The following is a 26,560-nucleotide window of genomic DNA, read 5'->3' as shown; positions in this document are numbered from 1 at the left end:
GTATATATATATATATATGAATATATATGTATGAAAATATAAAACACCATTTTGGTTCTGCTTGGTCCATCTGATTTGTACCATTTTTTTTTCTAGACAAATGGTGTCTGGTAAGTTATGGAGAGTTAATTAAAGGTTCTTCATGTGAAAATCATTAAGATAAACTTAGGCGATGCCATGTCCAGGTGTATTCCCTCCAAAAAGCTTCAGTGAGGTGAGCCTGAATTATTGTAGGTTTATCTAAAGATAGCTCTGGTGACTGCTGCACAACATCAGTAGATGCACTGGGGTTTTATGACATTGCCAGGGAGGCAGAAAACAGCTGATATGGGAATCTAGGAGGCATTTTTATTAACCATTTTGCTCGGTCAATGGGTTTAAACCACAGTTCGCACAAAAATTTATGGAACCCAGTATAGGTCCCCACTCTGCATATTTCACAGTTACAAGCTTAATAATAAAGAATATAATAAATAATTTACATACAGTTATAAATGCATAAGTAGTGACTTTTATGCACAAATAATTAAATTTATACCCTTTGCTATTTCAGCTATAAACAGGCAACTGTTTCACAACAGTTTATATACATTCCCAATATTCATATACACTTGAATAAAAGAACATTGTAGAGATTGATAATTTGCAGGTATTTGATTTTTTTTCTTTTCTGCACTTTATTATTTGATATTTTGATTATTATTTTGGGGAAATGGTCAGGAAATATTAGTATGTATTGAAATTTATTTTTATCTAGGTAAGGGAATAGATTCAATTAGCAAGATGAATGGGAGGAGGATAAGGAGAATGAGTTTGAGAACTGAATCTTATCACTCAAGATTTACTTGTCTGGCTTTTGTAATAAGTGACTGATAATACCTTCTAGAATGAAGAAAAACTTACAGCTTAAAATTTAAATAATAATAGCAAAATAGAGTACTGTAGTGGACAAGACACCAAAAAGATCTTAAATTAATAAAAAATAGGGACCAAACAAACAAATATGAAAATTTCAAAATCTGAAGATCTCAAACAAAAAAGTATTTTAATAGGAATCTTTTGAGCACATTTTAATATCGCAGGCAGATTTTTTGTGTAAAAGCTTTTGCCCACAATCTGACAAATCACCATCTACAGTATTAATATTCTCAAATATGTGATTTGGGCATTTGCTAGCAATTTTTCACTACTCTGTAAACTTCATTACCTGCAACTACATAGAAAACACTTAGGACCCCATCTAAAGTTTAACTGAATCTTCACAGGATTTACTGCATTTGTATTTCTTTCCTAAGAAGACTGATATTTAAATTCCATAATTTTGGGTTTTATTTTATCTGCCTTCAAAGATCCTTCAACTTTTGATATTTTTACCAACAGTAATTCAAAAACTCAAGTTAATCATATATATGTCACCTACTCACTAGTAAAGGTGCTGAGAAAAACTCATGTTGTTCTCTGTGACAGCAAGAGCAAAAAGGGCAAGACTTTAAAAGAAAAAAAGAGACATTGAGCTTCCTAAGGAAAAGAATTCTAACTTTTAAGTGGATTTATCACTTTAATCACTTCCAAGTCCCCTTTACAGCTTACAAAATATGGAGGTAATGCTTTAAAAAAATTTGAATTTTGATTTTAATTATGACAAATCTATTAATACAATAAAAAAGGAATTATTCCTCTTGTGAACCAAACACACATTGTAACTAAACAGCTTGAGATCATTTAATGGTACTGGAGTCCTGAAATGGATATTTATTTGAAAATAAAAAGAAGAATCTCTGAAGTGCTCTAAAACTGCTTTGACAGATAGCCTAATAGGTATATTTTAGATAAACTCAACCAGCTCACACCACATAAATATGATTTGATAATGGAAATGTAAACATTACCTTATTGCACCCAGTTTGCCTTCATCACATGTCTGATATGTGTACCAGAGATTGTCACAGGTAGTTAATACAAGTGCAGTAGGAGTCAGAAATTAAGTGACAGAGCTCTGTATGATTACACTTCATGCTATTTACATTTTTCCCAAGATTAGGCTTATGTACTTAACAGAAATTCTTTTCCCTATCAAGTGTACTTGACCACATAATGACAGTGAGCAACCAAATGTTGCAGCCACGGAAACAGGATCTTCAAATGCAATAGCAGAATGAACTTTGATAAGCGTGTCTTAATAGTTAGCTATGCTGCTGCCAGGGAATGGCACCTCCACACAAAGCACGGCAGACATGCCAGCTCAGCTAGGAACCTTCTGCAGTGCACTCCTTTAAGCAGCCAAGATATGTCCTGGGAGAGTTTCTTTAGTTTAGCAGAACCACACACAGGCTATGGTTGCTTCCATACAGATGCATTGTTCAAAACCAGGAATCGACATGAGGTACATAATTGCAATTTAAAAGTTAGGTAGATGGTGGCACAAGAACAGGACATAGACTCAGCATTCTGCAAGCTGTGTAGCAATACTCCCAGATATGACACCTTAAAGACCTCAAAGAAGCTTTAAAAATATTTTCTGTTCTTTTCTCAAGAGCCCTGCTTAACAGGGGAGAAAGGAAGAGCGAGTAGACTCTGGCCAGCTCACAGATCTGCTTGGACAGTTGTCATGGGATATGGTTCTGGGGAAAAAACAGGTCCAAAAAAGATGGTTCATCTTATCCAAGCACAAGAACAATCCACTTTCTTGTGAAGGAAATAAAGCAAGGGACACAGGCAGCCTACATGGATGAACAAGGAGCCTCTGACTACCCTCACACACAAAAGGAAGTCTGTAGGATGTGGAAGCAGGGTCAAGATACCAAGGACAAATATAGAGATGGGGTACAAGGATGGAGGCCAGTCAAAACCCACCTGGAGTTAAATCTGGAGAGAGTCACAAAGGCTAAGAAGCTAAGTTTCTACAGGAGATTCATAAGCAAAAGAAAGCCTAAGGAAAATCTGGGACAGAACAGAGCCCTGAGAAACCAGCCCTAGGTGACCCTGCTCTGAGCAGAGAGCTAGACTGAATGTCTAGCCAGAGGCTCCTGAAACCATCCTATGACTGTGTGACAACCCCAGCATGCTCATCTGCTATACAGCTGTGAAATCCCCAAGCCGTGGCTGACTTCAAAGGATTTTGTTCATCAGAAATCATTGACACCGCAGGATTCCTGCTCGCTTTTTTTTTTTCCCCCCAAGGAAATGTGAAGAAGTAACTACAATGTTTATTCTAAAGCAGATAAAAACTTTTCTGTCCTGTGCAAACGCCTATGACTGATTAACAAAATGCAACAATTTGCACCTTTACTGTTGTGCATATCAGAGAACTTAGAGAAGACTTCTGCCTTTGCAAAGACAGAATGCCCTTAACTATTAATACCATTATGGAGATACTTAAATTTAATGTGGAGTAAATGGAGTGTTGCCAGAATAAATTAGATGGACCTGAGATATGTGATGTCTCCACAAATTACCAATTATTTCCCCAGACATAACTATGATGATTTATCTCTGACCAATGTTACTTCTTTCTGTATCTGTCCCATGGTAATCCTGATCTCTTCTCTGCAACACTGGTCAGTATTAACGTGCCAGTATCATAACAAAATGACACAAAAGAACTAACAACTAAACAGACCCCAAACTCTGTGAGTGTGCCAAAGCCCAACACTGCTTTATGTACACTGTGTCACACAGCTCTTAGCAGGAACTTGCTCTTTCCATGCCGTGCTTACCCAGGCTGGCCACGCTATTCTGACTGACCCTTTCTTTGTCCTGATAGAGTTGAAGATACACAACTGTTTGGCATCCTGTGATACATGCTTTCCTCTTTCCCAACAGCACGTCTCTCTTGGAATACATTATGACTGTGCACAGCTTCTTTACCTTTCCTTGGAGAGCTGCTACCTAATCAGCTCACCCAGTAAGCACACAATTATGTTATTTCTGTCCACCTACAATTGCTAATGGGGGTTTTCTCTATCAAATTTCTTCTTTTTTTTCAGATATTTTCTCTACTATGACAAGGTAATTTAAAAATTTTACTGTTATTCCCCCCTCCATTAGGGACCCTACACAAATACCCAAAACCCAGAAACCACCAATGCTGCATCTTCCATTCTGTTCCAGGGTGCCATTGGTCTTCCACAGTTTAACTTGCTCTTTCCATCAGCAGGTTAATAGTTGAATTACAGATTCAAATGAGAAAAAAAAAAAACAAAAAAAAACCAAAAAACAAACACCATCACAACCCCCCAAAACACTTGTACAAAACCTATGCTGATTTTATATTAATAATAGAAAAAAAAACCCAAAAAACCAAACCATTACAGAAAAAAGTTATTATTTTATAGAAATGATTTTCCATTTTGACAGTAATCCCAGCTCTTACGGTCGGATTGAGTGCCTGACCTTCTTTCTTTCCCTTGCACAGGCCTTTTTATAGCATGTTTCTAGAAAGCTACAGTGAAGAGGGGGAGCAAAACCTCCACTTAATCACCTTCTCTAGAGATCAGAAATGGGTCAAGTGTAACTTTTCAGTACCTAAACAAGTAGTGTTAAATAAAAAGAATTAATGTCTTTATGTTTCTGCCTGTTGATGTGAAAATATATTTGAAAATTCTTTTTAAAAATAGCCTTATCTATGAAATACAGCAGCATAGTTCTTTCTGTTTATCATAAGAGCCTTTATACAAAAATAAAACTTGTCATCCCTTGGTGAAATGCACATGTGAATTATTTGAGTGACTATGCCACTTGTAAAGTCTCAGTCAGTCTTTGCAACAGCTTCAGCATAAATACATTTTTTTATCTAAACACAAACACAAAAAGAAATACTACAGTTATTGATTGCAAATGTAGTGCTGTCTGGTTGCTATTTATTTAACAATTAATTCTGCCAACCAGAGAGCATATTCCTCAAAAACTTCATTATCTAACACCCCAGCTTTGCAAGTACTTTTGTGTGTGTGTGGTTACACATGTAAGTAGTTCCTTTGATTTCAGTAATACTTCTCTGACTGCATTTACCTTCCAAAATGCCTTTTTCTTGTCTGAGTTAAGCAGATGACAAAGTCAAGGGAAAGGAAGCCTGCAAGAAAGATGAATCAGAGGGATTTGGGCAAGGCTTCCTATGCTATCATGGGAGAAAGGTGGCTGCTTCTCCAAAAGAGCTGTTTAGAGAAGCAGCTTAACTCAGGGCTCCCCAATCACCTTCTTGCAGTCTGTCCAGCCCTGGCTGCGGTTTAGGAGGTTAGCCTACAAAAAAAGCCCAAAGTCAGATGCCTAAAGCCCAGGTTAAAACCATGCTCCATTATTCTCAGTGTTTGCAGACCAGGAACTGAAGCACATAATCCACCATGTTGTGGCAGCATTAAAATGTATTTTTTTAGTCTCTAAATCCACTTCCCTGACTAGACCAGAAATGTAAAGTAGCAAGCACGAAAGCTTCATCCCCATAATATTTTAGACAGAAAAAGGTTCAGCTTTCTCCTTCTCTCCAAGCCAGGCATGCGGAGATTCTAATTTGAGAAACATTTCCCTTCAGCTAGAAAAATATTTCATAATCTGTATTTGTGGTGAAAGTGGTAGTGTTGCAGTCAAGCCCTCAAAACACTTTCTATGGCTAAGAAATACTGAAAATCAAACTGCTATGATATAAAAAGTTACAATATTAGGCATTTTGATTATTAAATGCTGTAGATTCAACATACTTGCTATTTGGTCTTTAATACGCTTAGTTGACACACACATGCACACATATATGGGATTGACATACCTATCTAATTAAGTTTTGTTGGTAAGTATCATGTCAGATTTCATTTACATACTGTGTCACATACTGGTGATACAATCTTTTTAGTCTGCTTGGAGAATACATTAATGACGTCAGTTGACAGAATTTTCCTTTTTCCTATCTCACATGTGTCAGCACACACACACAAAGAATTTAGGTCCATAAGTCAGGGTCATTGCATTTTAAAAAGAATTTTATCATTATTTCTCATGGCTTAAACAATCGTTGTAAACAAATATGTATTTACAGTTTTTAACCACTGTGTAATTTTAGCCAACTGCTCATTTGTTTTGTTGAGGAAAATGGTAAAATGATGAAAACTTCCCTAACATACAAAACATGTTTGCCCTCAAAATTTCACAATTTCCAAGAGAATTAAAAAAGCTTTTTTGAAAATTTTTAATGTCTCTGAAGACTGATAAAGACTTTGAAGAATTTTCTATTATTTTCAAAATATTTTTAAATACTTACATCTCCCCTTATTAAGTATAGGCAGGCCTTAGTCTTCAAAATTTGCATTTATTTTACCAGGATGCTTGTACTGCACCAGTAAAAGAAAAAAAATATTGAGGAGAAACTATTTCATCTGGATTAATCCCATTTAAAATGTTACCTGCTAAATAATGGGCTTCAACAACCAGTTTTTAATTCAAAGAAACAAACAATAATGATGAGTTATATTTTAAATTCCTTCACTACGCAGTATATATACTGCAAATCTGAACATATCTGTTACTTTACCTAGTCATCCATCACTTGTGATGAAACTGAAGTGTCCCTGACTGTGTACAATTTATTCAGTGTTTCAAGATTCCAGGTAATAGGATAAAACCATCCTGCAGTGTGAGTTTTCCAGCTCTGAAACGAACACTAGGGAGTTTAATCCACTCTCAGAGACACTTGCCCTTTCAGAAAGCAATGCAATCTCTAAGACTGCAGAAATGCAAAACAGCTGTTTCAAAACAAGATGAAGTAAGTCTATTAGTTCACTGAATGACTGATGCATTCTGTAATTTCCAGTAGTGGAAGAAAATCAAATCTAACCTACCAAGAGCATTTGGCCACCCTTCTGTGAATTCTCTACATTTCTTCCTTTTCTCTGTCTATCACAGAGTCCAGTATCACATGGTTCATTTGATTTGTCCCCTTTGGTTTATTTATTAATGTTGGACCAGATAACCTTTTGAAACTGCTTAATGGAATGAGAGTACACTGGTACAAGTGCACTGTCCTCAGACCTCCCTTTTCAAGTTCATGTTTCCTCCAAGAATCAAAAATTTCTGTGTAATTCTGCTGAGATGATCCCTTGGTTCTAGACAATCACATTGGCAGGATTTTCAAACTCCTTAAGTATAATAGAAAGATAATGTCAAAACCCTATAAATCAGTAAGCACCTGTAAGATCTTGAAAATTATATGATTTCATACCAATAACAACTTTGGTTGTAAAACCTGTAATTTTTTAAACCAGTACAGCTATAAAAATTGCTGTTATAGCTGCTCCAGCTATTTCAGAATAAATGCCTAAGACATGAATGTTCTTCACTTTATGTTTAAAGGATCCATTCTGCTGCAGGCATCTTTACACCCATAATACTGAATCCACGCTGAGTGAATAACTGTACCCAGGGAGCAGAACAAGGAAACCTTAATAACAGGCTCAGCAAGAGACCTCAGTCATTCTCATATCCTTTTGTGCAAGACAAGCTGAGAATGCATAAGGAGCAAAAGCCACAAGTAATTTGTAGCATTTCACAGTTACATTAACACCTCTAATTGTAACTGACAGGGCAATTAAGGCTGAAAAACATCCCAGTACACTGCTTTGTACATGATGATTGTCCCACTGAAAAAACAGAGCATGTACTCTGTTTGGAGGAAAAGCGTTTCACTTTATTTTCCTCCATTGAAGTAGATGTCCCAGTTCATCATGCCTCATTAGAGGTTTGTGTTGCTATAAACATGATTATTTCAAACAATCACAAGCCTTCCTATCAAGCACATAATTTAACAATTCCCTTCTCAATACAAGTGTCAACAAGGTTCTTAAAAAAAAAAGTTAATTGTTATATAAACCGCTAAAATAATGAGTCTTAGACTACTGAACAGTGAACAGGCAATGTAGGCTGAACACAAATATACCACAAGTTGACTTCTCTCTCTCTCTCTCTCTCTCTCTCTCTTTTTTTCTTTTTTTTTTTTTTTTTTTAAATGAAATCCAGAGTATTTTCACCTCATGTGCCTGGGTTTACCAGGCTTTGTACACTGTTTTTCCTACCAGTCTCCCTTCCTCCCACACGCATGCGCAGCTCCCTGTGGTGAGCCACAACAAGCCTAGTTGTGTAGTTGTGTCCAATATTCCCAAGTAGCTAAATTATGTAACCACAAATTTACTTTTTTTTTTTTTCCCTGTCAGAACTTGATACTTAGTGCCCAATATCTACACTACAGATATCTGCTGGGGAGAGAAAACTTGATTAGATCTATTTTAATCCCAAGAGATTGAATGCCCATTAGTAATCAGGGTGTCTTCACCGTGTGTAATCTTCAGGCACACCTTACTGTTTAGTTTCATCTAAAAGGAATCCTGTTTATTTGGCCCAAGACTGTCCCACTACATGAACTGAAGTAACTATAGATGACTGAGATTTTATTGTCAAAAGCACATTCCTGATTCAAATTAAAATGCTGCTGTAGATGCATCTGTATCTGTTTCTTCAAGTAGAAAGACAGTAAAAAGTCCGTAATTTAGGAGGAATGAATCCCTCTCCAGTTTCTGCACATACACTTGGGATTTAAAATGGGTAGGATTTTTTCCTGGTCTGAGAACTTTCCCAGATTTTAGCTGCTGGCTGTTTATTTTTTCCATTAATCATCTGTTATATACATCTGTATATCAAACATTAATATCTGGCCACAATTTACACATCTTTGATTATAGGATACAATCTTAAAGAATATATAAGAATAAAAATAGTTTGAAGGCTGAATAATTATGTAACTAGTTCCAGAAATTAAATAAAACAGAATAATAAAATGATTTACCTTAGAGAAATACTCAGATCTATATCCAAAGTGAGGCAGAGGTAATTTTAAGGGTGAGCAATGGATTTCAGAGTGTGCTTTTGTTACCTTGCCCAACCTACACTCAAGACTGAGCATTGAAGAGAAGAAAAAAAGGACATAACACACGCCAAAACAGTAACTGCAAATGTCACAGCAGCGTATGGGCCTTTGTGGACCTGAAAAGAAAAGTGAATCCATTAAGATGACACCAAGATATTAAGAGAGCTGAAGAACCTGACATATAAAGAGAAGACGAATGAATTGTGTTTATTTAGCCTGGGAAAGACCAGGCATAGAAGGGATCTCCCCACACAATTTATAAAAATGCCTAAATTATAGGTATGGAGAAGGAGCGTATTTCACAGGAGTGCACAGTGACAGAACAAGAGCTAACATGCACAAGTTGCTCTGGGGACTTCATGGCAAATGCTATCTAGATATATGAAAAGAAAAAGCATCCGAACAGCTGAACAACGGAATAGGCTGCTATAAAAAACAGCAAAATATCTGCCATTGAAAATGCTACTTAGCTTGGCAGTGTCCTGAATATCCTAATCTATGGCCTTGACTTGTTACAGAACTTGTTCCACCAATTCCAGAGGACCCTTCCTAATGCAAGCTTTTCTGTGTGTCTGAGACCTGACTAACAATAGAAATTCTACATACAAGGTGAAAAAATATTATCTTTCTTGTTCCCACTGGAATCCTGAAAGCAGCAGTTCATGCATATTTTTATCTTGAAAAATGCTAAATAATAGAATGTTTTTTGGTTTGCTTCATTCACTCTGCAGACAATGAGAAAAATACAGAGTTTTATATCCTCCCGAGTTTCTGCCTTATCTGCTACCATCTGGCTTCATCAGTAAAAGACTGATAAAATGAGAATGCTAATGTTAAGAGGGCATTAAAGAAGCAGAATATCTCACAAGAAGTTTTAACACCCTCTCCGAGCATTTGTGGGCAAAATCAGCCCTGACCTCCTCTTCTTTCCACTCTTAATAAAGTCTTTGGGGTAAGAAAGTGAAAAATTGAGATACCAGGTAGTATAGTACACTAGACAATGAGGCTTCTTTTCAGCTGAAAATATGAGGGACAATTGAAGACATTGAGTTTCTGTTGTTTTTAATCTTTCAAAAGAAAGGAAGCACTCATTGAGATTGCTTGCTTGGTAACTTGGCTTTTGTCACAGCAATGGCCTACTACAGACTTCCAAAGACAAAAGATGTACGAGACATCTTTCTCCATTTGTAATTGGTCTCCTCTGGACACCGTTGGGGTTGTGGACTAGGGCAAAGTGATGGCTATTCAGAGATTGCTTCTGATATGGAAGCTACTGGTCACTGTCTTCCATCCATATCTTTCTTCTTCCTCAGAGTCATCAGTGCCCTTCCTTTTTTTTTTTTTTTTTTTTTCCCCTGTACTCTAATTCAACCTTCTCTTCTGTCCTCCTTTTGCTAAATACTCAGAGTATTTCCTTGTGATACACTACTTAAATACCAGCTGCTGCCAAAACTTGCCTATATTAGCTTTGTACAGCAATTGCAAACACTTAGATGAAATAAGTACAGAATGAGTCAGAAAAATCAGTAATATGAAGTGAAAAACAGGTTTTGAGTTTGGGTGGTTTGTTTTTCTTTCCTCAAAGTTGTGAGCTGCTTGTTTAAACATAGCTAAGGCCAAAAGCTGTTTGTGTTAGAAGATATTTTAACAGCACATGGCATAACTCAAAGGAAGTTGAACATAAGATATTTATTTTTCCTAAAATATAAGGCACTGTTGCAAATCACAGCTCTAACTGCCACATTGATCAGTTTTTATATTAATGTAAATGGAACCACATTGTTGTTCCTTGTTATACGGCATCAGCACACTGGTCAAACTCAGCAAATATACAGAGAGAAGGGACAAACACCAGAGCAAGTGAAAACAACAAAAATAATCAATGTTTCCCCAAAAAGACCACCCCCAAGTATTTGCTTGCAGACGAAAGGGCTACTGTGCAGGGGGTAAGAAGTGGCCACAGCACCAGCCTGCCAGAGTTCAAGAAGTGTTTGGACAACACTCTCAGGCACATGGTGTGATTCCTGGAGTGTCCTGCACAGGACCAGGAGCTGGACTCGATGATCCTTGTGGATCCCTTCCAACCCAGAAAAACCTATGATTCTATGATAAGGCTGCTCACTTTTGGGACTGGACCAGGAGAAGTTACAGGCTTCTCCACAGGGTGGCAACATAGGATACAGCAACAGACAGAGCAGCTCTCTCCGCAAGACCACCAAAACAAGGGACTTTTCTCCTGTTGCTGTTTCACTTTGCCATGCTGTGAACAAGTGGGGGGGAAAAATAATAATAATAATAAAAAAAATTGTTTCTTTTTGATCACAATAATGTAATGAAATATAAACTAAAGTTAACATTAGATGTACTGGAAACAAATGTCAACTTCTCATAAGTGGTTTTACACATGCATCATGGCTACAGTTCTGCAATTTTTTTATAACAAATTATTTTTTAAGTAATTTGAACTAGTAGCAAGAAAATGTAAGACACAAATAAGGTCAAAAAACCCCCACAAAAACTATGTCTCTGATTTCTTTAAAATACAGAATGTGCTTTCTCTGACAGAATTTCCCAGAACGTAATTACAGTATGTATCTGTACCTCTTAATTGCCAGCAGATAGGTGAAGGTGATGGACCATTACTCTAACATCCACACAAATTTAAATGCATAAGCTCAGAATTATTTCAAAACGCATATATAAATGAGAAAAATTAACTTAATATACTGGCTGCTTATCAGTAGATGTTTTTCTATTACATGTGTTGCTCTGTACCTAGAGAAAGATTTTGTTCTCTTCCTATGAAATGATAATCTATTTTATTCCAGGTCTATTTAGTACTTATGGAAAAAGGGGTGGGGGGGAAGGCAGTGTAAATCCCAAACAGTTAAAACGTTTTGGAGATTGATGCAATTATTAAAGAAAACTGTTTATCTGAACAACTGTAGAATCTTCTTACATATGGCTTCTCTTCATGTATTCTAGTACAGTTTGTGTACCCAGCTGAGACAAGAGTTTTTCGTGTCGCGAGCATCTGCTTGACTCATTGTGTGTGCTGCATCTACCACTGTGAACTGTTCCAATGGCACTGTTGAAGCATCTGCCACATAGGCACTCTCTACAGAGGAATTCAGAGCCTAGAGAAATCGAAAAGGAAGCAGGCAACAGCAAATCAATGAGCTCTAGCTGGAGTCCACAAAATTTGGGGTTTTTTTTTACCTTTTGATAGCATCTAAGGTATTACCCTGGAGGAATCATCAGAGTGATCCACTCTAAGGGTGTTGCACAGTGGTGCACTTGTAGCTACAGCTCCCTGAGGCAGAGGGTAGAAGTGACCCATTTCTGTACTTTCCTTTTGATAGCCATGAAATATGCTCTGAACTGTCTCTGTATGTCTGGGGTGATTTTCACTGGGGTAGAGCTACTTTTCTTCACAGTGGCTGGCATGTGGCCATGTTTTGCATTTGTGCTACACAGGGTTGATGACATAGGGATGTGTTTGTTATTGCTGAGTGTTGTAATGCATTAATTGGGTTTATATTTCATTGGATTTGTCATGTTTTTTCTATGTAGCACGTGGTCTGTCCTTGCCCAGCCGTGCCCATCGCCCACACTGAAATGTAACCCAGCCCTGTTCCCCTCCCACTTCTCCCTTATTGGGTGATGTCTTGTCCCTGCCTCTGGGCCCTGCCCCCTGGGGAAGAATCCCCGACAGGGGAGTGGCGAGCTCTCTCTGGCACCGGGGAGCCATCGGCATGGGCTGCAGCCAAGCAGGGCAGGACTCGAGAATAAAACCTGTAATATCCCACCCGAAGCCAGAGAGCAGCCTCTTTTACTTTTCCCATCGACGGTCGTCTAGTCTCGTGGGGTAATACAACAGCTGAGCAGGGCTCACACAGAGTCAAGGCCTTTTTTGCTTTTTCTACTTGCCATGATGGCAAGGAAGTTTGGGGTGCATGGGAGGTTTAGAGGAGACACAGCCAGGACAGGGGACCCAAACCAGATATTCCAGACCATAGCATGGACATCAGTATGTTGAGTGGGGGAGGAAGAAGGAGGAAGGAGAGTGTTTGGAGTGGTGAAGTTTTGTCTTCCCAAATGACTGTTACACGTCACTTAGGGCCCTGATGGGGCCCCTGATGGGGCCCTGCTCTCCTGGAGATGGCTGCCTGCCCATGGAAAGCAGTGAATTAATTCCTTGTTTTGCTTTGCTTGTGTGTATGACTTTTGCTTTCTCTACTATACTGTCTTTACCCCTGAGTTTTCTAGCTTTTACCCTTCTGATTCTCTCCCCAGTCTTGCTATTGGGTGCTGAGCAAGCGGCTGCGTGGATCTTGGCTGCTGGCTGGCATTAAACCATGACAATCTTCCCTCAAGATGCAAATGTTTTACCATCAGACTTACCTGTTCCCACGGGCAAGGTTCAGATGATCTGAGCTACACAATCACTCTGTCCTTCACACTCCTAAGTGATCACAGAAACAGCCAGACCACTAGCACAAAGCAGGATTTGCCTCTCTCCATTGACTGCAGACTCAAGAAATCCAAATCAGATGCCTACATTTATAGCTATAGATGTCAGCTGCGTCTCACCCCAAAAATGGAGTTGTACAGTCATTTTGTGTCAAGTTGTTCACTTCCTTGTGCACTCAAATATGGCACTGTCAACATAAGAATTAAATATATGGACTGAAACATGAGCTAAATTAATTTTGATTTTAAATTCCTTACAGGTGTCAAGGCAAATAAACAACTTCTGGCTGTTTGATTCAACAGTTTTTCTCTAAAAATATATTCCTTTACTAAGCAATTAAAATTACATACAGAGAGAGAGCAGACCCTAGTTATCAGCTCATGAACTGACTGGTAAAAAAATTTTGTTTGAAAAACTAATTCTCTCTATATTAAAATAGTTATTTGAAATTAAATTATTACTGTGAATCTCTCTGAATACAGTCTGTGCTGTCAAAAGGCTGAAGGGCAGTCTTCCAGAATGAGCTTTTGTTGGGTTTGATCATAGTAAAAACTTGCCTGTACTAGAAATATATGTTTTCCAGGGCCAGTAATATTTATCTAGACATTCTTGCTCAAAAAAATCCCTATAATGGTTTATGCCACCTCTCTTCATTAGTTGCTGTCTAGCACCCCTGCACCATTCAGCATTGCTCTTCTACCATTCAGAAATTGCAATGTGTTAACTGACAATGTTTAATACTTTTCACTGCAAAATGAAACATCCTTATATCAAAAACATTGTTCAGATTTTTTTAATTACTTTTTATTTATTTTAAATATCTCTTCAAGGATTTCAGGGGGCACTGCTTATATACTCTTCTTCTTTAAGTAGAATAGAGCAACTTGTTTTGATGTTTGCATTTAATAATGTTAGCTGTCTGCCGTGCTGTCTTTGTAGATTCCAGAAATACTTAACTAAAACAATGAAAAAATTCATTTTTATTAGATGTAACATAGGCTAGGCTTGTTACTTCATCTGTAACTGTTGTACTAATGTGTTATTCAGATGTTTTAAAGACATCAGGGTATGGGAGTGAGACAAAATAAGGATTGCTGGGAACCTTTTTTATACAGGAACATAAGCATCTCTCAAATATTGTCATTGTCATATTTGCAAAAATGACATGAACATACCGATTTTTATAGCACTTCGTAAGAACTGTTTTAAGAACTGTTAATAACAGTTCATAATAACTGTGTATAAGAACTGAACCTCGCCCAAAGAGATTGTGGAGTCTCCCTCACTGTAGATATTCAATAACTATATGGATGCAATCCTGTGCCATGTGCTCTGGGAGGACCCTTCTTGAGCAGGGAGGTTGGACCAGATGTACCCCTGTGGGTCCCATCCAACCTGGCCAATTCTGTGATTCAGTGGCTGAAGACTTAAAACCTGGAGTTCTAGATAGCGTAACATCACCTACAGTTAAAACAGGCTAAAGAAACAAGGAAAATTAAAGGAAAATTAAAGGAAAAGTTAATATTTTCATAAATACTCTAATTCTCACCAAATCTGTTCCCACCTTCATCTTACATTTAAACTGAAACTTTGAGAAGCAATGCGAAACAAAAGGTTTGGTGCCTTATTCAAGAATACATTTCATCCCTGACCTACAGTACTGAGAAAGAATTAAACTGATTCTTTGTCTTGTGTAATTTTTCTATACAGCTTAGCTCAGTGAGCTTAATACATCATTTTGACCAGAAGATCAGTACTAGCAAAAATAGATCAACAGTGTTATATGATATTACATGCAGCACACGGATCAACATGGGTACCTAGTTTTTAAGTGAAACATCGTAAACACTTAGATATAGCTGCTCTGGAACAGTCTACCACCTCAATATTTAGTCTTTAGGTTATTTTGGTTTTTTGTCTCAGCATAGCTACTTTGTATTAGCTTGAGTTACGAGACATTTTAAACTTTGATGGCATAAATTCTACCAGTACTTTTAGACTGATGCCTTCTACAGACAAGGGGGAGAAACAAGTCCTCCTAGGAATTTTTATCCAAGTATTTAGAAGACTAAACTAACTGCATCTTACAAGGGTCCATTTATATCTTCACTAAAAAAGAGACCAAGAGGCCCATTCAGACATGCATTTCTTCACACAAATACCTGGAGTTTCTAAGATCAAGAACAACACAAGTTTCAACATACAACATCTTATTACACAGCAGCTGTACACTATAATGCAATCCCTTCATCCAAGGGATTTTCTCAAATACAAAGATTCCCAACAGTTTGAAGGAAGCTCTTGCTGGTAGCAGAGGTATTTTGTTTATTCTGAAAGAAAGACAACCTGTTGTGAGATTGGGCTGGTTTTTATGGTCCATATTTCCTTTCTCTGTCTCACAGGTATAAAGCATGTTTTTAGGAAGAATCTGCACAGTCTTCTGTTGCAGACTGATGTAACAATTCAGTTCAAGTGCTTTGATCTGTTCTTCATAATAACTTCTGATATCTTAGGTGTTACCTGAACATGAAAACCTTTCATATTTGGATATGACTATTCATATTAGTGCTTGACTGGATCATTCACTAAGGCTGCAGCATGGCATATATGTGTGTACCTCTGTCCTTTTCACTTTTTTTAAGAGATAGTTGTCACAGAAGCACTCTGCAGGTAGGCATTAACTGTGTTGCCTCATTAAATTTCTGTGTGGGATACTACACTTTGAAAATTAAAATTCCTCCTGAATTAAAGTAGCTTCAGTTTGGGTTATTCAATGAATCGAGAAAAAAATGAGTTAACATCACTGATTTCTAAATTCACAGTCTTCATTAACACAGCTTAATTTTCCTGAGAGCCCACATGTGGACTGGTATTAAAAAACTTTGACCCTAGAAATACAGTTAAAATGGAAACAGAACGAAATAGTAATTTTAATGAATATAAGCCAATTTGTGCTTCCAATCATATAATTCTAAAGAAATACAAGTAGAAGCTGAGCTGCTAAAGAAGATAAGAAACCATAATTTTTATTAAAAAGGACAAAATGATATTTTGAAATACATGCTCATAGACTCTCAGCTCTAAATGGCAGATTAGTTTTACTTCATTAGAGAGGATCTAATAATTCTTTTGACTACAAAAGCAGCAAGAAAAATTTGATAGAACTGGAAAGAATAACATTTCTTTCTAGAAAAAATAATGAATTAATTTTTGAATGCATTAATAAAACTATATAAATACCAATGTTTTATCGTCTGTATTATATAAATAACAATAAATAATCGATCTGTACACATAAAAATCTATATAGTATTCATCAAAATAGGACTACATAAAGCAAGTTTTTTACATAAAGGAAAAACTTCTGCAAACTTCCACAATTAGACTCATAGGAAAAATTAGTAGTTTTCACATAAGACTCCCAACCAATTTTCAGACCTTTAAAGGCACCCTGCTTGAATATCTACATCATCTGTAAAAATGTAAAAAGCAAAACCCTCAGCACAATCTAAATTTCAATAACACACTTTCACAGTCAGTGCAGGATGCTCAATGAAAATCTGACCTATAGCTGTCACGAGAAAAAGTCTTCAGCAGAACTTATGTAATAAAACGAAAGTTTAAAGAACATTTGTAAATGCTGCAGTGCTCAACATCATTACACTGAAGTTTCCTCTCTGGGCTGGTAAAGTTGTAGAGTTTATAGAAAAGTGCTGTGGGCATTACAGTGAAAGAAGGCCTCACAGACAATATTTCACAACCCAGAATATTGTTCAAATAATTAATTGAGGGCTGCTATATCAAATTGCAATGGCTAGAGGTGATAAATAACTTGGGTTTAGAAATATAAAGCGTTTCAGAGTATCAGTGTGTGAAAAAAGCCTCATTGTAAACTATCACTAAACTTTCTATTTGAAAGAGAATCTGTATCTCTAAGTTGAATTCAGTAAGAGCATATTTCTTTTTTACGAACTTTAATGGGGCACAAACTTTCTGTCTACTATAATCTACTATGATTCCCAGTCATTTATTCTATGAAAGGTTTATTTTTGAACTATGCCTCTTTTCCTTGGTTTTAATATGAACCCTTATAAAATGAAGACAGTAGATTTTTATTTTTATTGCCTCCATTCTTTAATGTTATAAAGTGTAGTAAAGTAGTCCTAAATTCACTTGGAAAACCTTTTAAGAGTCATCAGATCACTAATATTAAATTGTGCAGCCTATTTTTCTATGACTGTTTATAATGAAAGGCCAAAACTTCCCAAAATAAAGGTATGATAATGCAATAATTCAAACTTGGAATATTCTTTGTTACTGTTCTTTCTCATGCCTACCTTTGAACAGTCTTCTGTTACATTTTATTTAACATGGTGATAATCATGTTTTTAAATTTAATGTTCAATCCAATTTTTTAATTATTACCAACCTAATAGAAATTAATTTGCCCACTGTCAGAACCCTTCTATTAGAGCCTCTGCTGTGTGCAACAATTGCAAACAAGTGCAATGATTCTAGGGAAAACACCACAGAAAATTATATCTTTGCTCAAGCAAATAAAAGGAAAAGTCAAACATATTTTGCTGATTTTATGTAACTAAATCCATTCTATCCTGAAGCGACATGAGATTTATCTAAGCATATACTGAGAACAGATATTACCAATATTAAAGCAGGAATAACTTTTATTGTTATAACAAATGGCAAAATAGGGAACAAATCCCACAATTATTATAAATGAAGGGATCTTATAGCAGTTTATGTCTTTTTTATGTTGACGCAGAAATATGTATCATAAGCCCCTCAGTGCTTTGGTATCTGAAAACTCGTTCTCTTGTGGAAAGCTAGTGGTATGGAGATTTTTGAGTTCATGGGAAGATTGAAAGTTCACAGTTCTGGGTCAGGCATTTGCAAATTTGCATATTTTGAGGAAGAAGAAGCTTACATTTGTTTTTTCTCTATGATCTGTCACTGGCCCTTGTTGGTAGCAGCCTATTAAGTAAGAGCCATAATGGGCTGCTCCTACATTTTAAGTTGCTCAAGCATATCTTTGGCATAGGCGTTGAGTGGTGCCTTTGACAGGAGTTTACATTCTTCCTTGTTTTAAAAAGTGATGATTAGTTCAAATCAATAGAAATATTGATTTCAATAGAAATCAAATTTTTAATTTCCCTTATATCACCATTTATCTTCTTTTGTTGGGTAAGAACAGGAACGGGACTGTAGTAGTTTCAGAATATTTAAGACTCAAAAGAGAAAATTTCCCCAGCCTAAGAGCTGTACTAATGCTAAGCATTTATTTTGACGAGATATGCTTATTCTAATCACTTTTTAACAATTTGCTTAGCAATTAAAATCAATGATGCTGTTTAATTTCTCTTTATTTGGATACTTCAGATATGTGCTTTATATGAAACTCTTCCTTCAAAACTTGATTAACTGTTTTTAGTAACCTCCATTAAGCCAGAATCCTTCAACACACAAAATGCTACTATTTTTTTCACTCACATCTATTTTTATTTCAGTTAAATCGCTGGTCTCAAGATTTACAGTACATATTATGCTCTCCTCCGTGTATTTTAAATTTATCTCTCTTCACATTCTAGCCAGGCTCATTGGACAACCAAAGCTCTATAAATGTCAGTTAAATACCTTTCTATTTGTGACGTGGAAAAATCTCAGTCTATTTGCATAGCTCCCATTATTTTAGTTCTAATGCTAAGATGCCACTGAAACACCAAACTCATATGCTTTGGTAATGCATACTTAATTTCAATTCCTCTTTTTCCACTGAACATAATGAATCCTATAACACTAAATTCCAGGTACTTCATCACAACACTTGGCTGTGGCTTTGGAAATGAAGTTAGAATTTCAGTTTCATGGCAGACCACTGCAGTCACACAGTTGTGTAAGACAGTGGAGGGGCTGAAGACTCCTCTGAGATGTCTTGTCCCTCATGTTGCAGTGACACAGACCTCATGAGAATGGTCTAGCTCCCCCAAGTCCTGGCCACTACTGATCCTGTCAGGCATGAATGCAGGAATATGGGAATTCTGGTCTGAGGTTTTGATCAAAGTATGAGCCTGTACTGTGCGCAAGGCTAGATCCAGAACAATTTCTAGAATTACAGAATCAAGGGCCATATTTCCATGGCATTGTGATTTGAAACCCACCCCCCTAACCCCCCAACCCCCCCCCCCCCCCAAAAGGCTTAAATAAAAAATGGAACAGCCGAAGTGTATGAAATGTAAACTGTTAAGTAAGCTTTCATTTCAATAATAATACCCTTTTTCATTTTCTGACCTTTTCCCATCCAGGCTTGATAATCTCTTGGATAGCATTAGAGATGGCAAAGGTTATACGATTTAATTGAAATCCAATACTCTAAGTGTTAAAACCCTTGAAATGCCTCCTTTAGAAAGATGGACAAAAAAAGGAAAATGAAGAACTGCAAAGATTTTTCCCCATTTTCCCCATCTGTCTTCTGTCTCCAGGGCTTTTTGCTACTTGCAGCTTGAAACACAGCCTAAGAAATCTCCTCAGGATCCTGATACACCAGCAATACATTGTTCATTATATTCTTTTCTCATGTCAAGCCCAAATTTCAGTCATCAGCAGCTAGCTATGGCACATGTTTTTGAAACAGAAGGCAAAAACAGATGGAAAGAATGAACAATCTCAAAACAGATAAAATCTATTTGTCTTTAACTAATTTGAACAATGTAGACTTTTCCCCATCAGTTCCAGAAACACTGGTGAGATGCACTGATGAGTTCATCAATATTGTTATTTATTATCATACTAGTGGGAAGGCAGGATGAGGGGAGGAAAAAAAGAGTAAAGAGAGTGAGTGTGCAGGTTCTTCACTATTTAGAGAGAAAAGCAACGATGCCTGCTCAGTCATTATTGCTCCTAAAATGTCACAGTATCCTGGGATCATGACAATAGAAGTTGAACAACACAGGATTTAGATAATCCTAGATTCAGAATCATGGGGCTAGAGGGGATTTTAAGTTATCCAATTTATCTCCATATCCCTAAGAAGAATCAGCTTTTGCTGCATCGTTTCTCAGTGCCTGCCTTGCCTATTCTTAAAAATCCTTCTTTATGCAGATGCTGGGCAACAAAACTACTTATTTTTGTCTTTGTCAGTGGAAAACTCTTGCTAATGTTTAAGAAGGATATATTTTAAATGCTTACTATGCATCCCAGCCATTATAAAAGCAGACAATAGACACTTCTCCCTAGGTAATCACTTCTGTAATAATAATACTAACAGTAAAAATCCCCCTATCTTGGTCAAAGTGCAGGACAGCTTTTCCCCCTTCAGTTACAAAAGAACAAATATAAACAAATAAAACTGAACAAAGAACATTTTGACTGAATAAGAAGGCAAAATGAAAGAGTGAAGAGCACAGATCTGAGTGCCTTCATAAAGATACTGAAACAGGGGATTATGTACCACAACATATTTAGTGTACAATCAGAGGTCTTGAGATGTAGGAACTAATCTGCAGGTCTCAACTCCATTTGACAATCTAGAGCAATTCAGAGTTTCCTGCTCTTCTGGTTTTAATCATTCTGTACTTCCATTTTCTACCCTCAGCTCTTTCAGAAAGATGACATTGATATTTGCTGACCAAAAATATAAATATACATACATTAATATATATGCAAAGACAAAATATTTTAGATAAGGAATTTTTTAAGTTAAACTAATACCAAAGTATTATTCAGTACTTGTAAGATACAGTGCTTTTGTCACCCATTATATCTTTGGGTGGATCCAAAAATAAATATATTGTATGCACTATATATGCATATATATTTATATAAGCATATATATAAGCATATATATAAGCATATATATATATATATAGTGTACCTATATATATTTACATATATATTAAATTGCTTTTTAAAAAACACGATGAATTTAGAAAATTTTGCTTGATTTCTTTATCAGGACCTTAGTGTCTAATCAATCAAAATCAAACAGTACAATATAATAGTATAAACAAAGTAATAGTATAATCATAAAACATAATAATAGATGCAGTATAATAGTACCATATAATATAATAATAAAGGTTTGGAAATATCAAATATATTCAGAGTAAGTATATAAGCATCCAAAAGTACTGATAGAAGAACCTTGTTCTTAGGAAATCTGTAATTACAAGACCCTCACTTTATATTGTTACTGAAATATTTGGCAGGAATACTTTAAGCAAACCAGGGAACAGTCAGAAAAACAAAAGCAAGGAGGCAAAGTTGAGGTTAAATCTGAAATACAAGTACCTAAAGAAGGAACGCTTTAGAAATATTCAGAAGATTGTTGAAATCCTTGGACAAAGGTCGCCAGTGAGACTGTCAAGGGTGTCAACAACTCACTGGACCTTGGTGCTGCCAAAGCATGGGACTGCCCAAGAAAATAAAGAAAAGTGGGCTTGTAGCTGTTTGCTAAAAGAATGTCCAGTAAGTTTCCTTAGGTATATATCAATAAAATAGGTATATATCAATAAATGACAGCTCCTACCTAACCTTTTAGAGATACCTAAAGATGCATATTGTCCACTGCTGTCTCCGTTTGCTATCTCACACTTTACTAACCCTCCTCACAGCGTTCTTTGATATGACCTTCGATACTACCTACTAATACAAACCACATTAACATAATGACTTTTATTACAAATAACTGCAACAAACTTTTCAATATTTTGGTCTCTGTCATCAGGAAGGGAAGGATTTCCTGCTCAGAGAAATACTTATTTTGGTGATCAAAGCAAAAAACATAAAGATCAGCTCTCTGAAAATCTTCCTGCCAACCAAAAATGCTAGTGTTTTATAAGCTGTGTAATATATTTACTCCAGAGACATACATGTAGGACTGTAGCAGTTTATTATCTCTTCTTTGCCACTGCTGCTGAACGATGTCTCCCAAGCTGCTGCATATATAAAAAAATACGTGTTTCACTTTTAAAATATTTTATCTTCACATTTAACTTTTAGTTCTCTCTTGGGAAACCATATATATTAAGAGATTACTTCATACTTCACGGCCAGAGAAGGTTTTAAGCTTGAGTCTGTTACCACGCACTGCATTAAAAGGAGCACTTTATAAAGACCAAGCTCAAACAAAAATCCATATTCTTTTTGTCCAACTGTATTTTGTAAATACCAATCCAGTTTCTTTTCCAGTATATGTTTAGGTGCTGCAAATTTGCAGGAAAAATGTCTGAAGAACACTTGATTTTTTTTTTTTTCCCTAAACAGAGATGCAGGGAGATTTTATTTACTGTGTACAGGTGAAGCCTGAGAGAAGGGAACACACGCTTATTTATTTTTCAAACTAATCCTGACAGAGACATAGGAAAACACCATTACCTGACTCGAACAGAAGCTGTTTTAGCAAAACATGACTTATAGAGAAAAAAAGACAAAAGTGAGCCAGAAAGCTACCTTCGTATCACATCCTCTCCATTCCAACAGGGATGTCCATCGGCAGCTGCCAGCTCATTCCCGCACAGATGATCCACCAGGCCGCCATAAAAGGCTCTGTAGAGCCGGAGGTGGCTGATAAATTCCCTGCACATGGGAACACGAGAGGTAATTGTCAGTGTCAACCAACAACATTAAGCCATCTTGCTGTTGTGCATTTCTAAAAGATAATTATCTTATCCACATTACTCTCCACTGGTTCCAGTGATATTTTAAATCGATCTGTCAATAGATGAGTTCGATTCTTCTAGATAAGCTTCATTAGTTTACAAAGTTGATACTCTCACTGGTCAAATTTAAAAAAAGCAAACCCTACTTTACATATGCTCCAGAACAGGAACTATCTTCTTTCAACCTGAAATTTTCTTGCATTGTAGCGATACAGTTTGCAATGCTATAATTGGACAAATAGATGAAAAAATGCTCCAAAAAACGCATAGCAAATAAAATATAAGTGCATATGACTAAGTCTCCTGTTTTTCAAAAGTGCTGACAAGAAGTCGCCTAAATATCGTTACAAAAAATATTTTTAAATCTATGCAGCAACTCAAGATTTAGGTAAAATGGGTTTAAGATGTAGGTGTTAAGTATTTAGCAAAGATTTAAATAACTGTCTGAAGGACTGTATCAGTTCTTCCATGTGCTGTGTTGGCAGGTTATAAATTATGTGTTGTTATTTTAAATAATTTTCAAGATATCCAGAGGTAATGGTAAGGCTTTGTACTTAATTCAAAACAAATGAATTGCTTTTAAGTTGGTATGTTCTTAACAGAATTGTTAAGATATTTAATATAAATTGTTTGTTTGTGTATTGAAAATCTCTTCCTGGGAGAACCTTTCCTACTGGGAAAAATTAAAATGTTATTCAGTCTGGAATGGAACATGACACCTTACTGAGTTATCTATGACCTGCAGGCGCACAGAAAAGCCCCACCAAATGCTGTACTCATTGTTCTGTAACCCACACAGATCCACATTATGTTAACTTCTTTTGTAGTGTCTGGAGTTGTGAAAAAATACCAGAAATAATATATATATTTCCCTGTATTTAGTCACCATAGGACTAAAATGCTACAGGGAATTTAATTATTCACTATTGTTTACTTCAAATTAAAACAGATCAAACATCAGTGACTTATACAGTCCGTAATTTAAAAAGCCATACGTTCTTTCATGTAATAGGGCAAATATTTTACACAAACTACAGTGGTTTTGATTTACTTTGTCTATTAAATGTGATGTGAGTGCTCTACTAACTCTAAAACTGCACTTCTGAAAAATCCCATGTAGGGTCAATATTGACTATGCATCATATAACTGCCTATGTGCATTAGGTTTTAAATATGATTCATCCATACTTTCCTAGCCATCAATAGTCATATCATTTATTTCTCCACACCCAAAACTAAATCCATTGTGCACAGTGGGTTTGCAATTTCCCTCCAAATGCCACTGAGTGGATTGATTTTGATTTTGTCTCTGCTTTATGTTTACATTCTGGGTGAAAAATAGTGTTTAGAGAGTCCTCCGAAAGTGAACAGTTGGAATTTCTTCTGAAGAAGAAATAAAAATAAATAAATATAGCTGTCATAATATCTTGTCACAAACTGCATTCTAACAGAAAGGTCATTCAGTTTATTAGTAAATACATCCTGAGGCAAAGCTAAATTTAATAGAGAAGAAATAACTGATTTCAGCCCCTGTTGATGTCGGACCAAAGTAGTCAGAAGGGCAAATGGTATGAATGTCAATTTTCACACGATCATCCTCTAGACCAGATAGCATGTAATTATAGGCAGCTGAGCACAAATGTGCAATTACAGTCAGGGGAAGCGGAAGATACTTTTTATCTGTTTATTCAGAACTGTTCTTTCTTCCTTTATTTATTGAGTTTTTTACTTATTTCACATTTTCATCCTCTGTATTAGAGGCTGTCTGCAGTATGAAGTTTTGGAGAAAAAAGCATTACGTACTTTCAAGTTTGTAGGCATCTATGGAAGGGTTTGCTTAGATTTTTTAAAGTCCTAATCTAACAATTTTTTGGCATCAAAAGAACAGAGAAATTTCTTTCTCTTCATGTACTAAACAGTACCAGAAAATACCAGCACTTAGGTCCAATGGTAAAAATAATTCAGGAGAAGCTCAGGTAGCAGCAGCCCAAGATGTAGTTTAAAATGTAGACTTTAACCTGGACATGCATTTGGAAAACAGAAGTACCACAGGAGGTAAATAAGGTGGGGTTAGAGAAGACCTTAAGAGCAGGCTGCAAGCACTTGCTGAAGTCACACTTCCATGTGAGGTTCTTACAATTGCTATGGGAATATAAAGTGAAATGGAAAGTGATTATGCCCAATAAGGAAGGAGGTGATCCAGGAGGTAGCAACTTCAGATGATACCAGATAGGAAGTTGTTAAACTGAAATCTGCAGCAGTGGATTTCCAGCTTTCTTTACTTTCCCCTTTTTGGTGCAGAGTTTGCATGCCATGAAGTGTCTCCAGAAGGGAAGGGAAGGGAAGGGAAGGGAAGGGAAGGGAAGGGAAGGGAAGGGAAGGGAAGGGAAGGGAAGGGAAGGGAAGGGAAGGGAAGGGCAGGGAAGGGAAGGGAAGGGAAGGGAAGGGAAGGGAAGGGAAGGGAAGGGAAGGGAAGGGAAGGGAAGGGAAGGGAAGGGAAGGGAAGGGAAGGGAAGGGAAGGGAAGGGAAGGGAAGGGAAGGGAAGGGAAGGGAAGGGAAGGGAAGGGAAGGGAAGGGAAGGGAAGGGAAGGGAAGGGAAGGGAAGGGAAGGGAAGGGAAGGGAAGGGAAGGGAAGGGAGGGGAAGGGAAGGGAGGGGAAGGGAAGGGAAGGGAAGGGGGGGGAAGGGGGAAGGGAAGGGAAGGGGGGGGAAGGGGGAAGGGGGAAGGGGGAAGGGGGAAGGGGGAAGGGAAGGGGGAAGGGGGAAGGGGGGGGAAGGGGGAAGGGAGGAGAAGGGGAAACAATGTTGCTTTGTGTTGCCCGCTGCCTCTCATGCCCCTCAAGGTCTCTGAGGTGATCTCCCGGAAGTCAATCCAGTGTTCTGTGCTTTGAAACATGGAACAGTCCTGGTTTATGTGATATTTTAGATTATGTTATGCTTACATAACATATATTATATTTTATCTTTACAGAGTGTTAGCAATCAGAAAGCATCAATAACTTGTTTAGCTACATGTAAATGAGAAACATGCACCCATGTAATGGGTATTCCCTGAACAACTTCTAAGCTAGCTAAAGCAAATTTCTGTTTTGCCTATCCTTCTGCTACCACAATGTTCTCAAAACCTCATCTTTATATTTTGGATTTTTTTTTTCTCCACTATTTAGTAATGGAAGGTCGTTACAGTGAGAAGAAAGGTTTGCCTTTGAAGCTCAGAAGAACTTTCCCTTCTCCAGACATCAGGAGTGAGCAATTATTCCCTGCAATTCTCTCACTTCTGTTTCCTTCTCCACTACAAAGTGAAATGAGAGGAAAAGGAGGACAAAGAAAACTTCTCTGAATGCTATGACAGAAATGAAATTTCTGATTTTCACTTTATTTGCATAATAGAGCCTTTATTCTTAACTGCAACACTCCTAATGCTTTACAGTGCTATTACTACTTACGGTCACTAAAAATCTGATTAACTTGTCTAAATATAGATTGGCCTTTGAGATTCCTTCAGCTGCC

The 26,560-nt window shown here is 36.9% G+C and overlaps 1 protein-coding gene across 5 annotated transcripts in view; it reads right to left on the bottom strand.

Moving 5' to 3' along the window:
* Positions 1-26,560, bottom strand: part of GPC5 (glypican 5) — a 606,863-nt gene that overhangs the window by 465,505 nt on the left and 114,798 nt on the right. For all 5 annotated transcript variants that reach the window (XM_040057160.2, XM_040057161.2, XM_040057162.2 and 2 more), the window contains one exon: positions 22,842-22,967. In XM_040057160.2, the coding sequence (XP_039913094.1) occupies positions 22,842-22,967 (126 nt within the window). The remainder of the gene's footprint in view (positions 1-22,841; positions 22,968-26,560) is intronic.

The sequence above is a fragment of the Hirundo rustica genome, chromosome 2 (genome assembly GCF_015227805.2).
Source record: "Hirundo rustica isolate bHirRus1 chromosome 2, bHirRus1.pri.v3, whole genome shotgun sequence".
Lineage (NCBI taxonomy): Eukaryota > Metazoa > Chordata > Aves > Passeriformes > Hirundinidae > Hirundo > Hirundo rustica.
This window is presented reverse-complemented; position numbering and strand designations above follow the sequence as displayed.